This window comes from Danio rerio, chromosome 18 (genome assembly GCF_049306965.1).
Source record: "Danio rerio strain Tuebingen ecotype United States chromosome 18, GRCz12tu, whole genome shotgun sequence".
In the NCBI taxonomy this organism is placed as follows: domain Eukaryota; kingdom Metazoa; phylum Chordata; class Actinopteri; order Cypriniformes; family Danionidae; genus Danio; species Danio rerio.
The window spans coordinates 20,115,061-20,137,997 of record NC_133193.1 but is presented as its reverse complement, the minus strand read 5'-3'; the positions used below and the strand labels follow the sequence as shown (position 1 = coordinate 20,137,997).

General features: G+C 34.6%; 3 protein-coding genes across 6 annotated transcripts in view; 2 read left to right on the top strand and 1 right to left on the bottom strand.

Annotated features, from left to right (window-relative positions):
• The window catches only part of tgm2l (transglutaminase 2, like), a 170,631-nt gene that overhangs the window by 108,660 nt on the left and 39,034 nt on the right, over positions 1 to 22,937 (top strand). The window lies entirely within an intron of this gene.
• On the top strand, positions 987 to 12,199 carry LOC137488271 (uncharacterized). Of its 2 annotated transcripts, XR_012394022.1 has the most exons (5): positions 987 to 1,060; positions 3,161 to 3,328; positions 4,352 to 4,543; positions 7,974 to 8,124; positions 8,267 to 9,885. XR_012394022.1 is itself a non-coding variant. In XM_073929968.1 (3 exons), exon 3 carries the CDS (start codon positions 11,084 to 11,086, stop codon positions 12,167 to 12,169), a length of 1,086 nt encoding a protein of 361 aa, XP_073786069.1. In that variant the 5' UTR covers positions 4,406 to 4,543; positions 7,974 to 8,124; positions 11,068 to 11,083; the 3' UTR covers positions 12,170 to 12,199. The 2 variants fall into 2 exon arrangements, 1 of the variants encoding a protein (XP_073786069.1); XM_073929968.1 differs by lacking the exons at positions 987 to 1,060; positions 3,161 to 3,328; positions 8,267 to 9,885 and adding an exon at positions 11,068 to 12,199 and having other exon boundaries at positions 4,406 to 4,543.
• Positions 16,634 to 22,042, bottom strand: LOC103908610 (uncharacterized). The gene is made up of 2 exons (XM_009293617.5): positions 18,596 to 22,042; positions 16,634 to 18,437 (listed from the first exon to the last, which is right to left on the bottom strand). The coding sequence occupies exon 1, from the start codon at positions 19,374 to 19,376 to the stop codon at positions 18,615 to 18,617; it is 762 nt and encodes a 253-aa protein (XP_009291892.2). The 5' UTR covers positions 19,377 to 22,042; the 3' UTR covers positions 16,634 to 18,437; positions 18,596 to 18,614.

The window sequence follows — 22,937 nt, the reverse complement described above, 5'->3', positions numbered from 1 at the left end:
TCATTTAAAAAAATATCTTTATGTTTTGGATTAGTTGTTATGGGAGTGGCACTGTAATTACTTCAGGGATGTCTGTTTGCCGTTTTCTGGCTCCACCTGCTTTGGAGCTTCTTATTAAAGAAGTATAAAAAACTTTCTTATAATTTTTTTTTAACCTATTCAAAAGACATGTTGTGTGTCTTGATGTTGCATTTTAATACTTGTGTTTTTTAATTTTCATTCAAATTTATATGACTTCAGTCTAGGGCTGCACCATATATCGTTTCAGCATCCATATTGCTGTGTGTAAATCTGCATTATTCACATTACAGGATTTGCAATGTCAAGTTGAAATTTTAATAGCCAGTAGGGCTGGACGATTTGGCCTGAAATCTAAATCTCGAATAATTGAACATTTTAACTCATCTACCACTAATGAACGAATATTTTATTTATTTGTTTTGTCCTTATAGTTTACTGACAAGTTTTGTACAGTTAATAATATGTTCACATATTACAAGTGAGAGCTTTTTAAATGAAGGGTCCATAACTTGATTTTAAAATAATTGGAGGAAACACACACTATCTACTATCTATGATTATGTATTGAACATAAACGTTGAACAACTGAAATTAAAACTCACATGGCCTAAAAAGAGCAGTCAAAAAAGTACTAGTAAAAGTAACTGGAAAAAATGACCTGGAAAATTTGTTTGATTATAGGTTCTGAATGTTGTACTTTTCAATTAATCGCCCAGCCCTAATAACCAGCCACCACAGTTCAGAACAGTGGCGTTGCGAGGGGGGGGGGCCTTAAGCCCCTGATCTCTTGGGATATGTTGCACTTAAATAAAATATGTTGCATAAAATTTATTTAGTTATCTAAGTACTGAAAATTACCACATACATCACGAACATTCCACTTAACGCAGCGTTTGTGTCGGGTAATTAAATCGTCAGCTGTTCAGCAGTACCTGTTTCTACCGGCAGGTGGGAGTGGCTCTTTTGTCACATGGTGTTAAAAAAAATCCCGCCACTGCACTTCATTCATTCATTATTTTGAGGAGCAGAAGCTAATGAGGTAATAATACAACTGTTTCGCGAAACTGAATAGTTTTAACTAATGATGAAGCTTGTTTCCACAGTATAAAATGTGTGTAGTTTTGGTGAAATAAATAAACTATAATCAGTAAAATGTGCATCATATCAATGTAAATACATGCGAGTTAGTCAAAAAAACGTAAAATGTAACGTTACTAGCTTTCTAGATATGATAAAGCTATCTAGGCATATTTATATGATATAGCAAGTCACATCTGTTTCTGTAATAGTTAAATCACAGTGAGTTTATGCATCTAGCTGATTATTATTTAGCTATATTCTACTGTAACACGCCATGTCAGTTAGCATCGAATTATAAATCGACTTTCTTATAAAAATACCTAAAATGGTTGGAAGAACACATACAGTTGAAGTCTGAATTATTAGCCCCCCATTTATTTTTTATATTTTTTATTTTTATTATTTATTTTCCCCCAAATTCTGTTTAACAGAGAGAAAATTGTTTTCAGCACATTTCTAATCATAATCGTTTTCATAACTCAACTCTAATAACTGATTTATTTTATCTTTGTCATGATGACAGTAAATAATATTTGACTAGACTTTTTTTGACACTTCTATACAGCTTAAAGTGACATTTAAAAGCTTTAAAGGCAGGTTAAGGTAATTAGGCAAGTTATTGTATAATGATGGTTTGTTCTGTAGACTATAGGAAAATATATATCTTAAAGGGGCTAATATTTTTGACCCTAAAATGTTTTTTTTTATGTAAAACTGCTTTTATTCTAGATGAAATAAAACAAATAAGACTTTCTTTAAAAGGAAAATATTATAAGACATAGGCTACTGTGAAAATTTCCTTGCTCTGTTAAACATTATTTGGGAAATATTTAAAAAAGAAAATAAAATTCAAAGGGGGTAATAATTTTGACTTCAACTGTATAAAACATTTATTGTCCCAGTCGTGTAATGATTAGTTAAAGCCTTTTTATGTATATTCAGATCTTATTTTCATTCTACTACAGCAATAGCTGGATGCCTTCATCCATATTAGGGATTTCCTAGAATGTTCTACTAATTTTGTGAGGCACATCTGGAATTTCTGCTCAATGAATGAATGAAACGGGCATTACATGCATTTAAAGTGCTACAATGCCCACATCACCCTATTTTGAGGAAAACTGAAAAAAAAATTCCTTCTGAAGAAATTTAAACTAAACATATTTCTAGCATATAGATCTTTATTTTTATCTTTTGTAGCCTACTATTTTTGATATAATTGTTATTATATAAAAACAGTAGCCTATTGAATATCAGTATTTTGCAAGGTATTGAATTTAGAAATTCCAGTATCTTGACAACACTACACCTCAGTTAATCACTCTGTCCAAATGAACATGTTTGTAGCTTTGTATCACATTGGATAACAACTCACACTATAACATAAATTATATTTTCATATTTGAAGACATGCAGAAAATTACATTTTCGAAAATCAAACAAAAACTGCAAATCAGGAGATAGGAGGCTCAAAAGGTATGATATGGCTCATAACAGACTAGTAAATGAGAAGTGGATTAATTTATCAATGTTTTTTTCCTATTTGGTGTTACAAGTCACAAAAACCCTTATTTATTATTAACCATTTTTAATCCTGTTAATAAGATTAGAGTAGACTAGGTATATTAGTGGGGTGAATTAAAACTTCTTTTTTTTTTTGAGGGGTGGGGGGGGGTGGCAACTTCTTTGGGGCTAAGCCCCTTATCCCTTTCGACCCTAGCAACACCCCTGGTTCAGATCGTAATTAGTGGAGTCTGCGCAAAGTTTAACCCTAAGACTTTCTCAGCACATTTTCCTAAATAGATCAAATTTAGTGTGTTTGATGAATTTAAAACTTGCCTCCTTACTAACCGTATTAATCTCAGGCATGTGCCGGTATTGATGCAGTGTAAATGATTTGTGAGGTGTACCTGTTTCTTCAGGCCACAGGTGTCCCTAACAGATTTATAATTGTTGCCGGTTAATAGCACCACAAAGCAGCTGCATTACATTGGGTTTACCCCACCCGCTGTTTTTGTGTAACCGGTTTCTGACTCGCCGTGTTTGTGTTTATCACTAGTCTCCTGTGAAAAACGCAACAAGCATGGACTCTTCACTGACTGCTGCACAGATCCGTGAGAAGTTCATCGACTTCTTCCGCTGCCATGAACACCAGTATGTCCACTCGTCAGCCACCATTCCACTGGATGACCCCACGCTGCTCTTCGCCAATGCCGGAATGAACCAAGTAGGGAGATTTGAACAAAGTAAAAAAAAAATATATATATATATATATATATATATATATATATATATATATATATATATATATATATATATATATATATATATATATATATGTGTGTGTGTGAAAGTTTAGCAAAAAAATGTGAATGTATGTGCCTAATTGGTTAAAGAACATTACCTGTAAATGTTATCATTATTCTGATAGTTTAAACTGTAGAACACAAAATAAGATGTAAAGATTGTTGGAAACTGGTAGCTTATTAACTTGTTTTGAACATTTTTCAAAATATCTGCTTTTGCGTTTAACATCATAAAGGAATTCATAAAGGGTTTAGAGTAAGTTAAGTGTGACCTGATTAATAATATTTTTGTGAATTATCTATTTGCTTTTTTGGATATTACTTTCAGTTTTTGAATGTAAAAGGAAGGCAGAATTTCACCGTAAATTGCAATATCATAGATAAATGTTATTGTTTCCTAAAAGATGAAATCACTTTTTTTTATTGTCATCTGTCTTTTTTATAGTTTATAGTTATTTATATTATATATAGTTTTATAGTTTGTAATGTAGTCAAACGTTTACAAATACAAGCGCAGCTGTTTAGAGCTCATTTCTGGTTAATGATGTCAGAATTTACTGGTATTTTGGAATGGATGTGTCAATGCTCTTTTCCGGAAAAATTCCGTAACGTCCTCGCCTGTGTGAACAGCACAGTAAAGTCGTTCCGTAAATTTTCCAGATATTTACAGTATCACTGTGTGAAAGGGGCTATTGACTGCACTTTGAGCGCCCCCTGCTAGCCTCACTTACACCACTTCCAACAGCAACCTAGTTTTCCCATGTGGTCTCCTATCCAGGTACTGACCAGGCTCAGCCCTGCTTAGCTTCAGTGAGTAACTGGTCTTGGGCTGCAGGGTGATATGACTGTGATTAGATTATCTATATGGGTTAAAATGACTAATTTTAATTATAATACAAGTTGTAGAATTGATGTAAATTTGTTTATATGTCTCTCTGTATCAGAATGGAGGAGAGCCGTATTCTGCCTGGCAGCATGAAGGATAACTTCTGGGAGATGGGGGACACTGGTCCATGTGGGCCGTGCAGTGAGATCCACTATGATCACATTGGAGGCAGAGATGCTGCACACCTGGTCAACATGGATGACCCAAATAAGCTTGAAATCTGGAATTTGGTGTTCATCCAATTCAACAGGTAAACTTAAAGCTCTTTGCTACTGTACAGCTAGCAAAGGTAAAAATAAATCACATACAAATAGATAATAGCTTTACTGCTACTTATATAATGTATTGTTCATAGGGATGCACAGAAAAATAAGAGATATTATGTTGGTTATTGTCTTGTATAAGAGATATTTTTATTCATCCATAGAAATGCACAGAATACCACTACCGTGTGGATTATTGGCATTGGCTTTTATCCCTTTACCTGCCCCACCAAGAAAAACATTTCTGAATTACATTTCTTAACTCCATATGACACTAGTTAACAAACTCAATGCATTTTTTTTCAGCACATCCCATAGTTTTTAAAATAGCAACCTCTACCAAATGGTTGATAAATCAGTTTATGATAAAAGTACTGGAATTAATAAATATATTATGAAAATCTGAAAAATAAGAATTTATTTTTAAATTTATTTAATATTTTTTAAATATATATATATATATATATATATATATATATATATATATATATATATATATATATATATATATATATATATACATATACAATAAAACCTAAATCAAATGTGGTAGTACAACAGGAATATGTTTGTTTTTGTTTTTTTGTAAACCAACAATGCTGTGTAGTGTAAACCGTTATTTAAAACAGTCATTCTTTAAATGACTTGAACAGTCTTTATTTAAAACAGTCAAAATATGGTCAACCATTTGATTGAGCAGGCAGTTAAAGCAGCCTTTATTGTATATTTATAACTAATTGCACTTTAGATTCAAAAAATAAATCAATCTAAAGAAAATGACCATTGGCATCAGCCAGGAATAAATACATTTAATTTTAGTATAAATAAAATCATATGAAAGAAATAATGCTCTGTTGAACTTTCCCTTCATCAAATATCTTTTTTTAACATCAAGTTTACAATATTATTTGGCAGCAACTAACTTTTTTTTTTATAATAATTTTAATAAATATAGTTGGTTAAGGACCAGATCTGCATATTACAGTGATGCCTGAGAGATAATATGACACTGGAATCTTGATTAATGGTTGTTGAAAAGTATGAATAAGTATCCTTTTAAAATGTTTTTACTAATTTGTATTTTAAATATTAAACTTTCATTTTGGATCATACTTATTAAGCAGAATAATATTAGTGCATAGTAATTTTTTGCACAAAGATACTTCAAGTATGCACACATTTGTTATTAACGTATGGCTATGCTTCTGCACAGAGAATCAGAGACCGTGCTTAAGCCTCTGCCCAAGAAGAGCATCAACACAATTGCTACCATTTTATCTATGCGACCTCAAAATATATTTAGGAGCATTTGTTCGAGTCCATAAAATTGTTGTGTGCGACCAGTTTTTACTGCAAAATGTTCACCACATGTGCGGATTTGGGAGACATTTTCGCAGAATGCATTTCTGCACTTGAAACGCGTAACGCAGCACTCAGGAATGGTTTAAAACAGTTGTCATGTCAACTTGCTGCCGTAAACAAAGCCAAGTACGTAATGCTTACCCCGCCTTCGCGCTCTTCTTATTGGCCCACTGCTCTAGCACTGAAATATCAGCTGTCAATCACTCAGTCAAGGCCTTCTGGCTTAGGATGACAGAGAGAGCTACTACCGCGAAAAACTGTAAAGCGCTGAACATGAGAATGAAGATAACACTGACAGATTTTGGTTTAGAAACCATGGCACCTAAAGTTACAAATAATGACACGTCTTACTAGTGTTCATGTGCTGAATGTTAATCCACCATCTACACTTTTAGAAGAGTGAATAAAAGACTTCAGTTGGCTTCAAGTCCGCTATGAAAATTCTGTGGGATGGAATTTTCAGGGAACTGCTTGCCACATCTAGCACGAGCTTCTGTTTAATTTTTCATTTAATCACCAGATGCTGTCTGCCGTGCAAGTGGCAGCTGTATGTCAAATTTAACAATTTAACGGGTTTGCGCTGAGTAAACTAATATCGCTACTCATAAAAAGAACGGTATTGCTATTAACATGACGTATGCATATAATAAGGTACAGTATATGTCAAAAGCATCAGTGCAATATCAGACAGCACCCGTGAGAACAGCACAGTTATATCATTAAAAGGTTAATTCATGTCAAGCAGTGCGTGCTGGGCTGGTGAGCGCTCCGTGTACCTTTGGTCACTCAGTTATGTTATAAAAATTGATTTTCTTGTGATAACGGGATTTCGTTGAGACATATTTTCCTCATGCTTGGATATATTTATTTTTTAGCTTGTTGTTGATTTCAAATGCAATAAATAGGTTTGTATAAAACTTGTAGTAACGGTGCTTATAATTGGTGGGTGCGACTAAATTTTGGCTGATGCGCCTAAATTTTTAAAGTTAGGAGCACCAATGCTACCAAGCAAAAAGGTTCATTTCGAGCGCTGTATAAACAAGTCCATACACTGATAATCTGATTCATACACATTTCAAAAATGTCAAAGATAAAATCTACAAAAAAACTACTTTTTTATTTTTAAATGTACAAACATATCATAAATAAAGTGAAATTATGCAACTTGTGTAGCAGTTTCTTCAAACATTTTACAAAGGAGTGTTTATTTAAAAAAGTGTGCCCACTTAATTTTTTTATTTTCTTTTCTATTTTCTTTTTTTCTTGCATCTGCAGTACATTTTGTGTGTAAGCAGCATACGCCTCAACTATGCTCAAAAATTACATCCATTCTTTATTCTTTGAATCAATACAACTTAGCAATACTTAATTATCAACAATTAATCTACATCAATTAATTGTTAGCATCAATACTGTGCACTTCAGTGCTTCTCACACATAGACTTTATTTGGGCGGGCCTCCAGGTATATTAACCACCGCCCAACTATATTTAGTGACACGTTTTTTTGTTTATTTTTATTTATTATTATTATTTTTTACTATTTCTATTATTCTTTTACACTATATTGTATCTGTGATCGATTAAGTAGAGGAAAAATCTCTCTTGTTTCTCTCTTTCGTTCTGTCTGCACGAAACTTGTTAGTATTCACACAGTCTCACATGCTCTGCTGACCCACAAAGATGCTACTTTTTGGCATTTCATCCGGCCAGGTTTCTAAATTTCCTAAAATGGATTTGGCTTTTGCTTTCTAAAGCTGTTGTTAATCATATGCGTTTTTGCATTATCTTTTTACTGAAGCCTACTTTCACTTGGCTTTGCAGTTGAGTGCACCTGCACAGTCGCGAGAGTGAGTGAAACATTCAATAATTCATTTATTAATCCAAACAACTCAGAAAATCTTTACTATGAAGAGGATGAAATGACTAGACTAAACTGGCTACAAAATAGATGTACATTATTAGTAATGGTTAATCAAGGCATTTGCCTTATTTTAATATAGTTTTCTAATACTTACTTTCTCATGTCCATTTAATAGTTTATTGCTCTTTTCAGGGTGATGCTTTTCCAGAGCTGCTGAAAGATCCTGATATGGTAAAGGATATCATCAATGAGAAAGAGGCACAGTTCCTTAAAACCCTCAGCAGAGGACGCCGCATCCTAGACCGCAAGATCCAGAGTCTCGGAGAAAGCACAACTATACCAGGTGAAGCACATGATACCACAAAAAAATATTAACTAATAGGGATTTAATGATTCACCGTTAGCCAGTTGAAAATCGATTCAAATATGTGACGATACAAATGTGGGTAAAATGTTGAATGAATCATGATACATGTTTTGAACAGAGGGGATGCTGTTTACTGGTGCAAGCTCACTTCACCTGCACATCAACGGCGAGCAAGAGGTGGGCGACAGAGTAAAATGACAGCGGTGATGTGCGCCAGACAAAACACAAAGAGTGTGCAAATACTGCAAAAACACATCTATTTTGACAAAAATGATGCACATAAACCATCAGCACAATGAAAAACTACTGTCACAGATGTCTATTACCAAAAAACTATTAACCAACTAATAAACCAAACCACGTGGTTCCACTTGCCTTAGTAATTGCTATGGAGATCAGAGGGTAAATCAGTGACTGTTTACATGGACATCAGTAATCAAATTATTTGCCTAAATCTAATTAAGACAATAATAAGATTAAGATGTTTACATGAGATGCTTTTTGAATGATCCTTTCATGATCCCGTTTAACATGTTATAACAAATCATTCGATTAACATCATTGCGTCACCATGCTATCCGCATTTCCTTGAGTTTTGTGTAATTTTGGGTGTTTCATTTTTTATTTTGTCAATTTTAACAGCAATTTGACACTTTCACTTTCATTCTGGAACGCGTGTGTGTGTGTGTGTGTGTGTGTGTTTGTGTGTGCGTGCGTGTGTGTACATGTGTTTGTGGACTATCCAGTCGCAAAACGCGGCGAAAAGTTCTACATGACGGTTGTAACTAAAATCGGCGTCTTAATTCGGTTTCTCTTTAGTTCGATTATGACCTTAATCGGATTAAATTAATCAAAAATCGCTGTTTACATTGTAGACTCTTAATCAGAGTATTGTCTTAATCGCATAAAAATCAAATTATTAGTGTCCATGTTAGCTTATGCAGTGTTTTTATATCGAAAGTGCGAAGATCTTTTTCAGACTAAAACAGAGAGTTGTTCTTTGACAGGAGCAGGTATTAGATTAGTTTTTCCCCTCCTTTACTGTATTTATAAGGTACAATTCACCCTAAAATATCATTCTGTCTTCATATAATGATGTATTGGTAGCCGCAAAATCACACATGACGTGAGCTGAACGTGAGGTGTTACTACAGAGGGCGGACTATGATAGACGCGCGCGTGTCTGCTTCAGTGAACAGAACCTGCAGGTTGTGACTAACAGGTAATAAAGTAGTAAACAACATTCAGTTTGTGGAACAGAGTGATCGTTCAGGAGTCGCTTGGGAAGTATGAACAGCAGTGGAAATGAAACCGAAAGCGTGCACATTATTTAAATAATCATCTCGCATTTATGTTATGAGTTATGATTACGACGAGCATGAACTCTTTTGAGTTCAGAGGTACACAAAAATGCACGTCAACATGATATACTTGATAGCGCCGACATCAGCGACGCCGAAGAAATAGTAAACCTGCCTAAACTGCTGAAAAGAGCCACGACTGTCCTGCGTAATGAAAAGACGGCCACCCTGTCACTCATCATGCCCAACATGAAGACAGCCATCCATAAAAACCTCTCAGACAGATACACATCAGTTCAGGATTATTTTATAGAACTGCTGATTACCTGGAAAGTAGATTGCACACACAAAAAACGCAAGTGACCAAACAAAGCCTTGAGCTCTTACTGTTAAATTCAATTGAATTGAATAATTTCAATAATATTTTATAAGAAGTTTTTAAATTGTTTTATTTTCCAGAGACAGTCCTGTTTAATTTATTTTCTTAAAGAAGGTTCAGTTTAACAAGTTGAAACAAAAGAAATACATAAAAAATAGTTTACTTGGTAATTAAAAAAAATTTTAAATAAAATTTGAATTTCAGTTTAATTTTCAATTTTTATTCCAAATATCGTGATACATATCGAATCGTGAACATTATATCGTGATACACATTGTATCGTGAGCTGAGTGTATCGTTACACCCCTAGTATTTAGTTTGTATTATTCTTGTTTTGTTTATAAAATAGCAATTAAGTTATGGCAGAAAATATTTTATATTTAGCAAAAAAGTGCTGCATTTAAGAAAGAAATGAAGGCACTCTTCACCTTCAATTTGTTTTAAATAATTTTGCTTAAAAATCGTGACTGAATCATGAATTGTGAGATTAGTATGGTGAATCTTATCGAATTGTGAGTCCAGTGAATCGTTATATCCTTAATAACCAGATGATAATTGTTTTTAAATCAATAAGAAATCATTGAGGTATGGTTATTATAGATCTGTTAGTTTATGCATTTTTAAAAAAGAACCAACTTTTCAAATTTATAATGAGATCTGTTTAAATATCTGGTTGTCACCAGAAATATTCTGCTATATTTAATCAAGAAAATCAATTTTAAATTTGTCTAAATTTATTCCTTAACAACACATATTAGTATTAAATGGAAATGAATGGAATTTCATACAAATATTTCACAACGAATATAAAACATTTTATACTTGACCTTTCACATTTTATCCATTTGATCTCAATCAAGAATGAGCTAGCTTTAAACAGTCCACAACACCTCAGCTTATATCTCTGATTAGTTGAGTTCACTGTTTTTGTTTAAGACATTTATATTATAAGTATTTATATAAATTTATATACATTTATATATATATATATGTATTATAAGTGTTTATATAAATACCCATTATTAATATAAATTACTTTATTTTTATGTCAAAAGTAGAATACCAAGTAAAAACTGAGAATTTAATGATTTAAACGTGGTGACATGGGCCAGTGGGACACAATGGAATTGGTTACCATAGAAACCGTAAGCCTCAGAATGCTGGCCTCTATTTGTGAGTTCTATATGTGACATCACACTGTATGTTACTGCAATTCTTGTTGGTTTGTTCATTCTGTAGCTCTGACAATTCAAATATGGGTCAGCTCAGTTCAAGTTGTAAACCGTCAAGAAATGATTGTGGCAGTGTGGACTACTATCATTGTACACCACCACAATCTTCCACAGATGAAGTGGAAAACAATTTACATCTAGAGAGAGATGTGGAAAGAGGAAAGAAGCGTTCTTCTAAAAAGAAGAAATCAATTTGGAGGTGGGCCTTTTCCCATCAAAGAGGTGGCAAAAAATACACCAAGGCCTCATCTGACCACAGTGCTGAAGTCTCTCCTGCTGCCTGTTTGGCTCCTGACAACAGTGCTGCCCTATCTCATACAGCTGCCAGTTTGAGTCCTGACAGTAGTACTGAGGAGTCTCCTGCTGCCAGTTTAAGTCCCGACAGCAGTACTGAGGTCTCTCCTGCTGCCAGTTTAAGTCCTGACAGCAGTACTGAGGTCTCTCCTGCTGCCAGTTTAAGTCCTGACAGCAGTACTGAGGTCTCTCCTGCTGCCAGTTTGAGTCCTGACAGAAGTACTAAGGTCTCTTTTGCTATCTGTTTAACTCCCAACTGCTCTGCGGAGTTCTCTTCTGGTGTTGCCGTTTCGACTCATGACAGGAATACAGAGGTCTCTCCAGGTACTGCCGGTATGAGTCCCGACTGCTGTACCGAGGACTTTCCTGATGCTGCCAGTTTGACTCCCGACATTTGTACTGAAGACTCTCCTAATGCTGCCTCTTTGAGTCCCTACTGCTGTACCGAGGACTCTTCTGATTCTGCCAGTTTGAGTCTCGACTGCTATACAACTGAGTCTTCTGCTGCTGCCAATTTAAGTCCTGACTGCTGCACTGAGGACTCTCCTGATGCTGCCAGTTTAAGTCCCGAATGCTGTACCGAGGACTTTCCCGATTCTGCCTGTTTGGCGCCTGACTGGATTAAAGAGGGCTCTACTTCTGCCTGTTTGAGTCCGGACAGCTGTACTGAGGTCTCTACTGCTCTGGTCCCTCCGGCTTCTTCCTGGACCGTCTATGTGTCTCCCACACCTGTCCGCTTGGTGACAAATTGGAGTCCAGACGTCTTTCTTCATTCCTCATTTTGTGTTTTAATGTCATTTGCATCTTATTTCTGATCTGCTGTAAATAAAGCATTCTTAAAAATGTGATGTTTTTATTTTTTATTTTGCATATAAAAACAATTATAGCCACATTGATTACTTAAATGGTGTAATTTTTCAAGTAACATATGGTCTAATTTTAATTTGGCACGTTGCTTTTGAGTATTGTGATATTTCTTGTTAAATTTTATTTCCCTGTTTAAGGAGATTAATGATAGTTTTTGAGTTAAATTTAATTGTGTTAACTATTATTATTATTATTATTATTATTATTATTATTATTATTATTATAAATTATATAAATATATCTGTGAAATGAGTATTCCATATACCATTATCTAACAATAATTTTTATATATATTGCACAGCCCTAGGTACATTATTGTGTCCACTCTGGACCATGGTGTACTGTACAGGCATACTCTTTAGATTTGATCTTTCAATGTAGTACTGTGGGGAAAAAAAACAAAAAAATTAATAAAATTAACAATCATGTACTAACTGATTTATTTTATCTTTATGATGACTGTAAATAATATTTGACCAGATATTTTTCAAGACACTTCTATACAGCTTAAAGTGACATTTAAAGGCTTAACTAGGATAATTAAGTTAACTAGGCAGGTTAGGGGAATTAGGCAAGTTATTGGATAACAGTGGTTTGTTCTGTAGATTATAGAGAAAAAATATAGCTTAAAGGGGCTAATAATTTTGTCCCTAAAATGGTTCATAAAAAATTAAAGACTGCTTTTATTCTTGCAAAAATAAAACAAATAAGACTTTATCGAGAAGAAAATATATTATCAGACATACTGTGAAAATGTCCTTGCTCTGTTGAACATCATTTGGAAAATATTTTAAAAAGAAGAAAAAAAATCTAAGGGGGCTAATAATTCTGACTTCAACTGTATGTATATATATATATAGTAGTTTCAAACCTTTATAAGTGTTTTTTTCTGTTGAACACAAAAAAAGACATTTTCAAGAAACCTGTAACCATTGACTTTGATAGTAAGAAAAACAAATATCCCTATAATATAAAAGCAGGCCTGTAGCCAAAAAGTGTGTCTTTTTACAGTTATTCTCCTCATTTTCTATTTAATTAGAAGGTTTAGCATAAAAGATTATCATCATAACCACCCCTTTTAATGTACGAAATACATTTCCTAAAGGTTAAGATGAAGAAATATGAAAACAATACTTATTTTTAAAATACAAAAATAAGAATCTGTTAAAGTTTTACATTTATTAGCCAAATTACAAACTGACCAGCACAATCAAATTTCCTCAGTTACAATTTGGGATTCTGTAACTTAAAAACGGAAAGTCACGCCATGCTAAATTCAGCATCCCAAATTCAGTCTCAACCGAAAAGCCCCATGCATAACAGCAGATCTCACCCACCCAATGCACAGCTTCTTCAGTCTGCTGCCATCTGGGCAGACTGTGACTGTTAAATTCTCCTTCAAACCCACCCGCGCTGGCCTGAGGAAACTGCTCGTGGACTTTGACTCGGACAGACTTAGAGATGTCAAGGGAGAAGCCTCTGTCATTGTTCGGACAAGAATGCGACATGTAAATGCTGTCCCAGAAATTTAGACAAGCATGCACAGTTCAGAGACGTGTACATCAGAATACTTCACTGTAAATGTAGTTAATGCGATATACTTAATGACAGCTCTTTTGCTTATTACATCATTTGTTGGCTGTTTGTTTATTCTGAGGAGTTCTCTTTATAATTACTTTATGACGTCACTATGATATTTTACCATGCTTTCTTTCATGCAGACCTTGAATATAAGAACCACAAAAGCTATTTTTGTAAAATGCAGAGTTATGTGAATACACGCTTGCTTTTATTATATAAAATGTTAATCTGATTAAGAAATTCAATTCAATTCAATTCAGCTTTATTTGTATAGCGCTTTTACAATGTAGATTGTGTCAAAGCAGCTTCACATAAATGGTCATAGTAACTGGAACAGTGTGGTTCAGTAACTGGAACAGTGTGGTTCAGGTTTTAGTGTTTAAGTTCAGTTCAGTTCAGTTTAGCTCAGTTCAGTGTGATTTAATCATTACTGAGAGTTCAAACACTGAAGAGCAAATTCATCGATGCGTAGCTCTACCAATCCTGAATCATGCGAGGCAGTGGCGACAGCGGAGAGGGAAAAAAAACTTCACCTGATGGGAGTGAAGAAAAAAAACCTGTGAAGTAATTGTTTTTGTACTTTCTGTATAATGTTGTTGTGTTTGATTTGAAAATAAAATACATACTTTTAATTATGAAAGCCATATTTGTTCACCTTGTTGTTTATCACTGTTTATAAATACTATTTTAGCATATGTTTAGGTTTTAGGTTTGGCTAATTATTACAATGTATGCTTGTCTTACTGCATTACATCATGGTCACAAGCCTCTTTAACCACACTGAAGCCTATTGATTTGATATATTAACAAGCAATTGAAATTATGGACTTTTTTGATCAATCGGTTTTCTCTGTTGAGGCAACCAAATTTTGGAATGATTTACCTGTTAGCCTAAAATTAAAAGGTAATCTAAAAGTTTTAAGTAGTGTACTTAAAAAGTGGTTATAAACCAAACAGCAGTGTTTCCACAAATAGTCTATTAGATTGTTTGATACTGCCGCCTTTGCTATTGCCTTACAATTTAATGTAAAGAATTATAATGTTGTGTATATTTATCTATTCTATTTTTATTTTATGTCAAGCCTCCTGTGAATAGGTATTGAGAATTAGCAAGTCTACTAAAACACTTAAATAAATGCGTTGCTGTCCAGTGTAATTGTGTCAAATGAATCAAAAAATTTAACCCTTGGGCTGTTGTGGCGTTATGCATTACACAATTTTTGATGTCAACAATGATGTCATCACTCACAGGAATTAATTCTTAAAACCAAAAATATATGTAGATTTTTAAGTCAGTACAAAAAAAAAATACATAATCCTTATTTTATTTCCTTTTCTTGTTCACTCAACTTTCAAAAACATCTGCTGCACTGACCTAAATTAATTGTCCGCAATACAAAAAACATTTAGTTAGGTTAACAGATGATTATTAGTTTTCTCAAGTGGTGAACTACTCTAACAAAACTTTTTAAGTTTTGCCAACTGAAAGGTTTTCTCTCGGGTTGAGTGAAAAAACAAAACATAATACTTACCCCTTTTGTATTTTCATGTGTACTCAACATTTTTAGCCTATCGGTAAAGTGTGCTGACTTATAACAGTTGCTCGAGTTAGTTCAGTTCCCTGAAGTTCCCTTGCTGATCCTTCCTCTCTCTAAGCTCCCTATTCCTCTTCTATCTCTACTGTCTTACAGAATATAGGTAAAAATAAAATATCTGAAATATATTTATTAAAAAACTCGATTGTACGTTTATGATGGTCTAGGATCAGCATTACTGAATTTACACTGTATTAAAATGATGATGATGCTCCAGGATAAACACTAGTGAGCTCAAACTGCAAAAAAAAAAAAAAAAAAAAATCATTGCCAGCTGCCTAGTGGTAGAGTGCGTTGTCATATTACACTGAGTTGCTTAGAGTGACCCGAGTTTGATTCCCACCTCAAAGTCCCTTGCTGATCCTTCCCCTCTCTCTGCTCCCTATGTATTCCTGTCCCATCTCTATTGTCCTTATAATGCAGGTGAAAAAACCCAAAAGATATTAAAAAAACTGTATTAAAGTGTATGATGATGGTCCAGGATAAACACTAGTGAACTCAAACTATAATAAAATGTCATTGCCGATAACCATGTGGTAAAGTGTGCTGATTTATAACACTGAGTTGCTCGGGGTGACCCCAGTTTTATCCCACCTCAAGATCCTTGACAATTATTCCTCTTTCTCTGCTCTTCGTATTCCTGTCTAATCTCTTCTATCCTCCATAATGAAGGTGAAAAAAACTTATTTAAAAAAACTGTGATGGTCCAGGATTAACAATAGTGAATGTACACTGTATTGAAATGATTATAATGGTCCAGGATCAACAATAGTAAATTTACACTGTATTAAATTTTTTATGATGCTCCTAAATAAACACTAGGGAACTCAAACTGTAATTAAATATCACTGCATATAGCCTAGTGGTAAAGTACACTGGCCTAACACTGAGTTGATTAAGGTGACCCAAGTTTGAATCCCACCTTCTGGGCTTTGCCGATCCTTTTACTATCACAGCTTCTTAATGTTCCTGTCTGGTCTCTACTGTCCTATGTAATACAAGTGAGGAAACTCTAAAAATATTTAGAAAAATAAACTGTTTTAATGATTATGATGGTCCAGGATCAACAATATTGAATTTACACTGTATTATCCTGTTAATCGATAAAAAAAAAATAACCAATTAATCACACTTTTTTGCAATTAATCGCGATTAATCACATTTAAAAGACTGAAACTTGTAATTTTTGCTATTCATATAACATTAATGTAAACACAAGACAAAAAAAAACTATTAAAATTAGAAATATATTTGTTTATTAGAATTTTTGTTTAACTTGTAACACAGATTTCCTCATGTAAACAACGTACACACAATAAACCAGCAAGATCTCGGCTTGACAGCCATATTTATTACAGAAAAAAAACACATGTTAGTGCCATGTGAAAGCTCTGTGATTGGTCGGCTTGGTATCAATGACGAGTCTGTGCGTGGCTGTGCAAGCACGATGGAGCGATTGTTTACAAGTGTGACGTCCCTTGAAGGAGCTCCGGATGGAAAGTTTTGTTTAGTGTTTACCTCATGGATAAAATTGTCCCAAAATTGTACCATCCTGCCTTAAAATGAGCGAGTTTGAGCCACTTTTACATTCAGGAAGCGTTCAGAAAAAACCAAACACCAAGGAAGTTGCTAAGACAGTCCAGTCTGTTGACATTATCTGAGGACAACGAGGCCCTTTTGTTTTGAATGATGTGAGCTGAGAGTGAGAACAGTCTCTTACAAGTAGGATCACTGAATCAGCATTTGAATTTTGGTGCCTAATTTTGTTGCCACTGGTGCTGCGACAAGGATGTAAGAAGCATCAAGCGGTACATCAAAGGCTCGCACTGGTACACATTATGTCACAAAGACTAATTCTTTCAGGAACATTGGTCACAACATTTTTAAACATTTAAACAAATTTGAGGGATACGGACGGCAGCATCGGATGTTTAGGCATTTGTTCTTGTGTCTAGGAAACGTGTGCACGCGCACATACACACACACACGCACGCACGCTCGCACGCGCGCGCGCACACGCACACACACACACACACACACACACACGCACACACACACATACACACACTCAACACAGGCAGCCCGAGCGACTCCCTTCAGATTCAATCTTACATATGTTAAGCCAGCATTTAAGGGACAGTTAACACAGAAATGAACATTTACTCATTCACTTACACACAAGTGGTTCCAAACCCTTGAATTTCTGCTGTTGAACACAAAAGAAGGTATTTTGAAAAATGTTGTAAAAAAATTGGCCAAACTTTATTTTGCTGGTCAGTTTGTTGAATTTAAGTTACATTGTTTCTACAGTACATGCCAACTACAGTAATTCTCAGTAGACCGTTGGGTTGGGGTAAGGGTAAGTTGACATGTACTTGCAGAGTTTCTTATAGTCAGTTAAATGTCTATTAAAGCAGCAGTATCAGCAGATATTGGGCAGACAGTCTACTAATACTCAATGGGACCTTCAAAATAAAGTGGTACCGAAAAAAACCACAATAGTAGGAACGAAAAATACTATGGAAGCCAACGGCTGCTTTTTTCCAACATTCTTCAGAATATCTTCCTGTACTGACATTATTAGGACCCACTGCACATTGTAATGGTAGTCCTGATTTAAAGCTGGCAATTCTACATTTGATTGTTCTTTAATGCAGTCCTTCTTTTCAAACGGTCGATAAATTATTGTCTAACACATCAATAGATGTGAAGAAAATCCTGTTGTTTACTTCTGTGTCTGGAACAAAGTGCTGCCATGCTTCTCTTGGATGGATATAAATTACAACAGGCTGAGCTTTACTGCTGAATGAGAGACACACAAGACTTAAGTTTATTCAATTCACATTTATTGCAAGTGTTTGGCCTGCTGGGGAAATCAAGCTGAAATTGCCAAGTGGAGTGACCAATCACTGTTCTCAGTCAGAATGAGTGATCGGTCACACTACACTGTCTGGAGCGGTGATCGGTCACTCTTCTTTCTGGAGCAGTGATTGGTCACTCTGGGGATGATGAGTGGAGATTGTGAGGCAGGCCTTCTCGTCTGGAAAAGAACAGAGTCAAGAAAATCAGTGTCGATGTCTAAATGAACCTGAATTTGAGTATGAATTAACATGACCTCTGACCCACAGAGAATTCTATATAAACATATGTGTTACTAAGCTCAGCCAGATGTCATGTCACTTAAATGAGATAAATTACCTTTTAGAATGTGTCCACACTAGCTCCTGCTCCTGAAGTAGGCATAAGCAGCACAGACACCTATGCCGACTCCGACCCAGGTTGCTGGACTGCTTACCGTGGCTTTCACAGCACTTTTCACATTGTTGGAGATCCTTCTTCTCCATGAAGACTCGCTGTTCGCTCTCTCCTCTGTTTCTCCAGCTGCTTCTCTCTCTGTTTCTCCACTGGTCTTTTTCTCCTCTGTTTCTCCAGCTGCCTCTCTCTCCTCTGTTTGTCTTTGAGAGCTGCTGTCATAATCTGAGAGGACCTCAGTTGTCTTGTCTGGGCCCCACATGATGATCAGAGGTTTATTCAGTAAATGAGTGAAGTTCAGAGCTTTTTGTGCTCGCACTGCATCGAGTCGATGATGGAAAGTCACAAAGGCATACACAGGAGAGACGATGTTGTTTCTGCACACTTGCACAGTCGAGATGGACCCCAATGGACCAAACTTTTCAATAAGCTGTTGTTCGGTGACCATTGGGTGCAGATTGCTCACAAGCAGTGTCTTCCGCTCAATATAGTGGTATGTGGGGAGCACAGGATGAGGTTCCTGTTCCCGTCCTGAATGCTCAAAAGTCACATAAATGGATCTGCAATTATTGTCTTCATCATAGGACAGATCCAAAGAGTGGATTTGGGTGAACTGTTTCATTGACTCAATCAGTTCTTGTACGTTCACCTTTGGGTCCAAAGTCAGAACAACCAATGACCACTCGCGATTATGGTTGTCTGAAGACTGATTTAAGTGAGCATCCATAGCGAACGAGTCCTTCACAATCACAGATTTGTCTATTCGTACAGTAGCTGTGTGATCCACCAAGTCACTGTCCTGAATGCTGGCTGATGCGCTGTTCTAGTATGGAACACTAATATAGAACACATTCTGTGACTGTCGTTGCTAAGCAACCATCAGCTGAAAGCGCATGCACACACACAGGATTCTAAATTGTTTATGAATGAATCTTAGTTTGTTAAGTATTAGATAAAGTATTTATTACTATTGTTTTATCCTAAAGATGATTGTGTAATGTGCTCTTAATTATTATTCATTAGAAAAACCACCATTACTATGTTAATTGTTTTCATATGTCCTATTTAATGTAAACATCACAAATGCTTTGGAGGTACATATGTAACAATTGTCAAGCCAATAAAATAATCGGAAAACCGCACCCTCTGCATTGACTTTGTCTGTGTGTGTGTTGGTATTTTTAAAGGTTTAACATATACATCTATTGAAAATAACCAGTTTCTGTTGGTTTAGAGAAACTTTTAGCAGAAACCTTTGTCTCCTCAGCTGCTTCAGTTTATTTAATGTAGGATTGAGTGTGAGACATTTTCTTATCTGAAGATATTCGGTCACAGCACTAAACCTACCTGCAAGAGTGATTTATATTTGACTGAATAGAGTTGATAAAATAATAATATTCACGAGTGTAAAACTCCTAAATTCACCTCTCACATGATATCCCTTAATAATCTTCTGAATATATATAGAAATAAAGTATGTATGTATGTAAATATTATTAGTGCTGTCAATCGATTAAAAAACCTAATTAATTATGATTAATTACATTTAAAAGACTGAAACTTGTCATTTTGGCTATTCAAAAGTAAAATTAATGTAAACGCCAGACAAAAAACAATTCAAATTGTAAATATATTTGTTTAGAATTTTTAGAATTTTGTTTAACTTGTAACACAGATTTCCTCATGTAAACAACATACCCACAATAAACCAGCAAGATCCCAACTTGACAGCCATATTTATTACAGAAATAAAAACACAGGCATGTTAGTGCCATGTGAATTTCAAAACATTCAATGCCAATAAAGAAAAAATTGATTTCCATGTTGGATTCAAAGTGGACTGCAAAAAAAAACTATTTTGCTTAGTCCTCCTTTACATTTACAAATAATCAAAGTCTAAAGATATTCAGAAAAAAACTATTAAAATGTTTATGGTGGTCCAGGATCAACATTAGTGAATTTACACTGTTTTAAAAGGATTATGATGGTCCATGATCAACACTAGGGAACTCAAACTGTGATCAATAATCAATTCTAGTAGCCTAGTGGTAAAGTGCTCTCTCTTGTAATACTGACCCTCTCTCTCAGTACTCAGAACATCAATCTTTGAATGTCTTGTGTAATAAAATGATCAAACTCTAAAGATATTCAGAAAAAATATATATAAATGTTTATGGTGGTCCAGGATCAACAATAGTGAATTTACACTGTATTAAAATAATGATGGTACTGGATCAACAATACTGTATTTAAATGTTTCTGATGGTCCAGGATCACCTTTAGTGAATTTACACTGTATTAAAATAATGATGGTCCAGGATCCACAATACTGAATTTACACTGTGTTGAAATCTTTATGATGGTCCAGGATCAACATTGGTGAATTTAAACTATTAAATGTTTTTGATGGTCCAGGATCAACAATAGTCAATTTACGCTGTATTAAAATGTTTATGATGGTCCAGGATCACCTTTAGTGAATTTACACTGTATTAAAATATTGATGGTCCAGGATCAACAATACTGAATTTACACTGTATTAAATTGTTTATGATGGTCCAGGATCACCTTTAGTGAGTTTACACTGTATTAAATGTATTTAATGGTCCAGGATCAACAATAGTGAATTTACCCTGTATTAAAGTTTATGTTGGTCTAGGATCAACAATAGTGAATTTACACTGTATTAAATGTTTTTGATGGTCAAGGATCAACAATTGTGAATTTACACAGAATTAAAATGTTTATGATGGTCAGGTATTAACATTAGTGAATTTACACTGTATTATATGTGTAGAGCATCCAACTTCCATGTGGAAGGCCGCTGGTTCGATCCCAGCTCGGAATGGGTTTGGTGGTGTAGGACTGGCGGGGTTACACTAGCCGTTTGAGCATGTGTTTGGGTCTCCATGCCTGCAGCTTCATAATGTTGGGGCCACAACGGCAGCATTGCTAAACCCAGAAGTAAGGAGATCCACAGAGTAGTGTTTTGTCATTATTACATATTTTAAATACTTTCCCATTTTATCACCAGAGTATTGTCCATGAATAAACCCAGTTTGATCAACTTCAATAATCAAAGGCAATATTTTTTTCTAATCTCAAAGCTAACACATTAAACAGTAATTTAAAATCCTTATTGAGAAGGCTGATATGAAGAGCATTCTTCATCTGGTTTTCTCTTTTCAAGTATGAGGCTAAAATTAGCTCTCAAAGAGATCTAGGCAAAGATTTAGTTTCAAAAGATAAGTTTAACAGTAATTCCATTACCACCAGAGTAGCTTGAATTCTTTCCAGTATCTTGTTTTTCTAGTTAATTTTTAACAAAAAAACTATCAATTACTACACATAATTAGCATATAATTTTTATTAGTGCTGAACAAAATATTGGTTGAACATCGATATCGCAATGTGAGTATTCGCAATAGTCACGACGCAGGATTTGATTATTTATTAAAGAATAAAGGTGTTCTTAAATATTATTATATAAATTATTTATACATGGATAATCATGTTATTTTGTGTTTAATTGTTCAGTTTTTAAATTAATGTACTGTTAGACTCCCAAGAAACCTTTCATTTTTGCTCTCACTTTTTTATATGCTTGTAATTTATTGTTTTTTTGCAGATGCACTGCATAGAAAAAGACTTGATCACCCCAGTCGATTTAACTAATGAAATCTTTCTTAATAGGGCTGTTCAAATCATCTGATGAAAAAATAGAAATATATCACAATGTATATCACAGCAAAACAAAATATCGCAATGTCAGATTTTTCCAATATTGTGCAGCCCTTATTTGTATAATGGGTCATGATGTAATTCAATGTATTTTACTCCTAACACATTCTTGCTGTCATTGTGCAAATGTTGAAGCATTTTGGTTCATTGTTTCATGGAGGATGCTGTTTCTGGCATGCATGGCTTGAATGCTTATGAGATGTCATTTAAAAAAATATCTTTATGTTTTGGATTAGTTGTTATGGGAGTGGCACTGTAATTACTTCAGGGATGTCTGTTTGCCGTTTTCTGGCTCCACCTGCTTTGGAGCTTCTTATTAAAGCATTTCTCAGTTTTACACAGAGTTTTTTTAACCTATTCAAAAGACATGTTGTGTGTCTTGATGTTGCATTTTAATAATTGTGTTTTTTAATTTTCATTCAAATTTATATGACTTCAGTCTAGGGCTGCACCATATATCGTTTCAGCATCCATATTGCTGTGTGTAAATCTGCATTATTCACATTACAGGATTTACAATGTCAAGTTGAAATTTTAATAGCCAGTA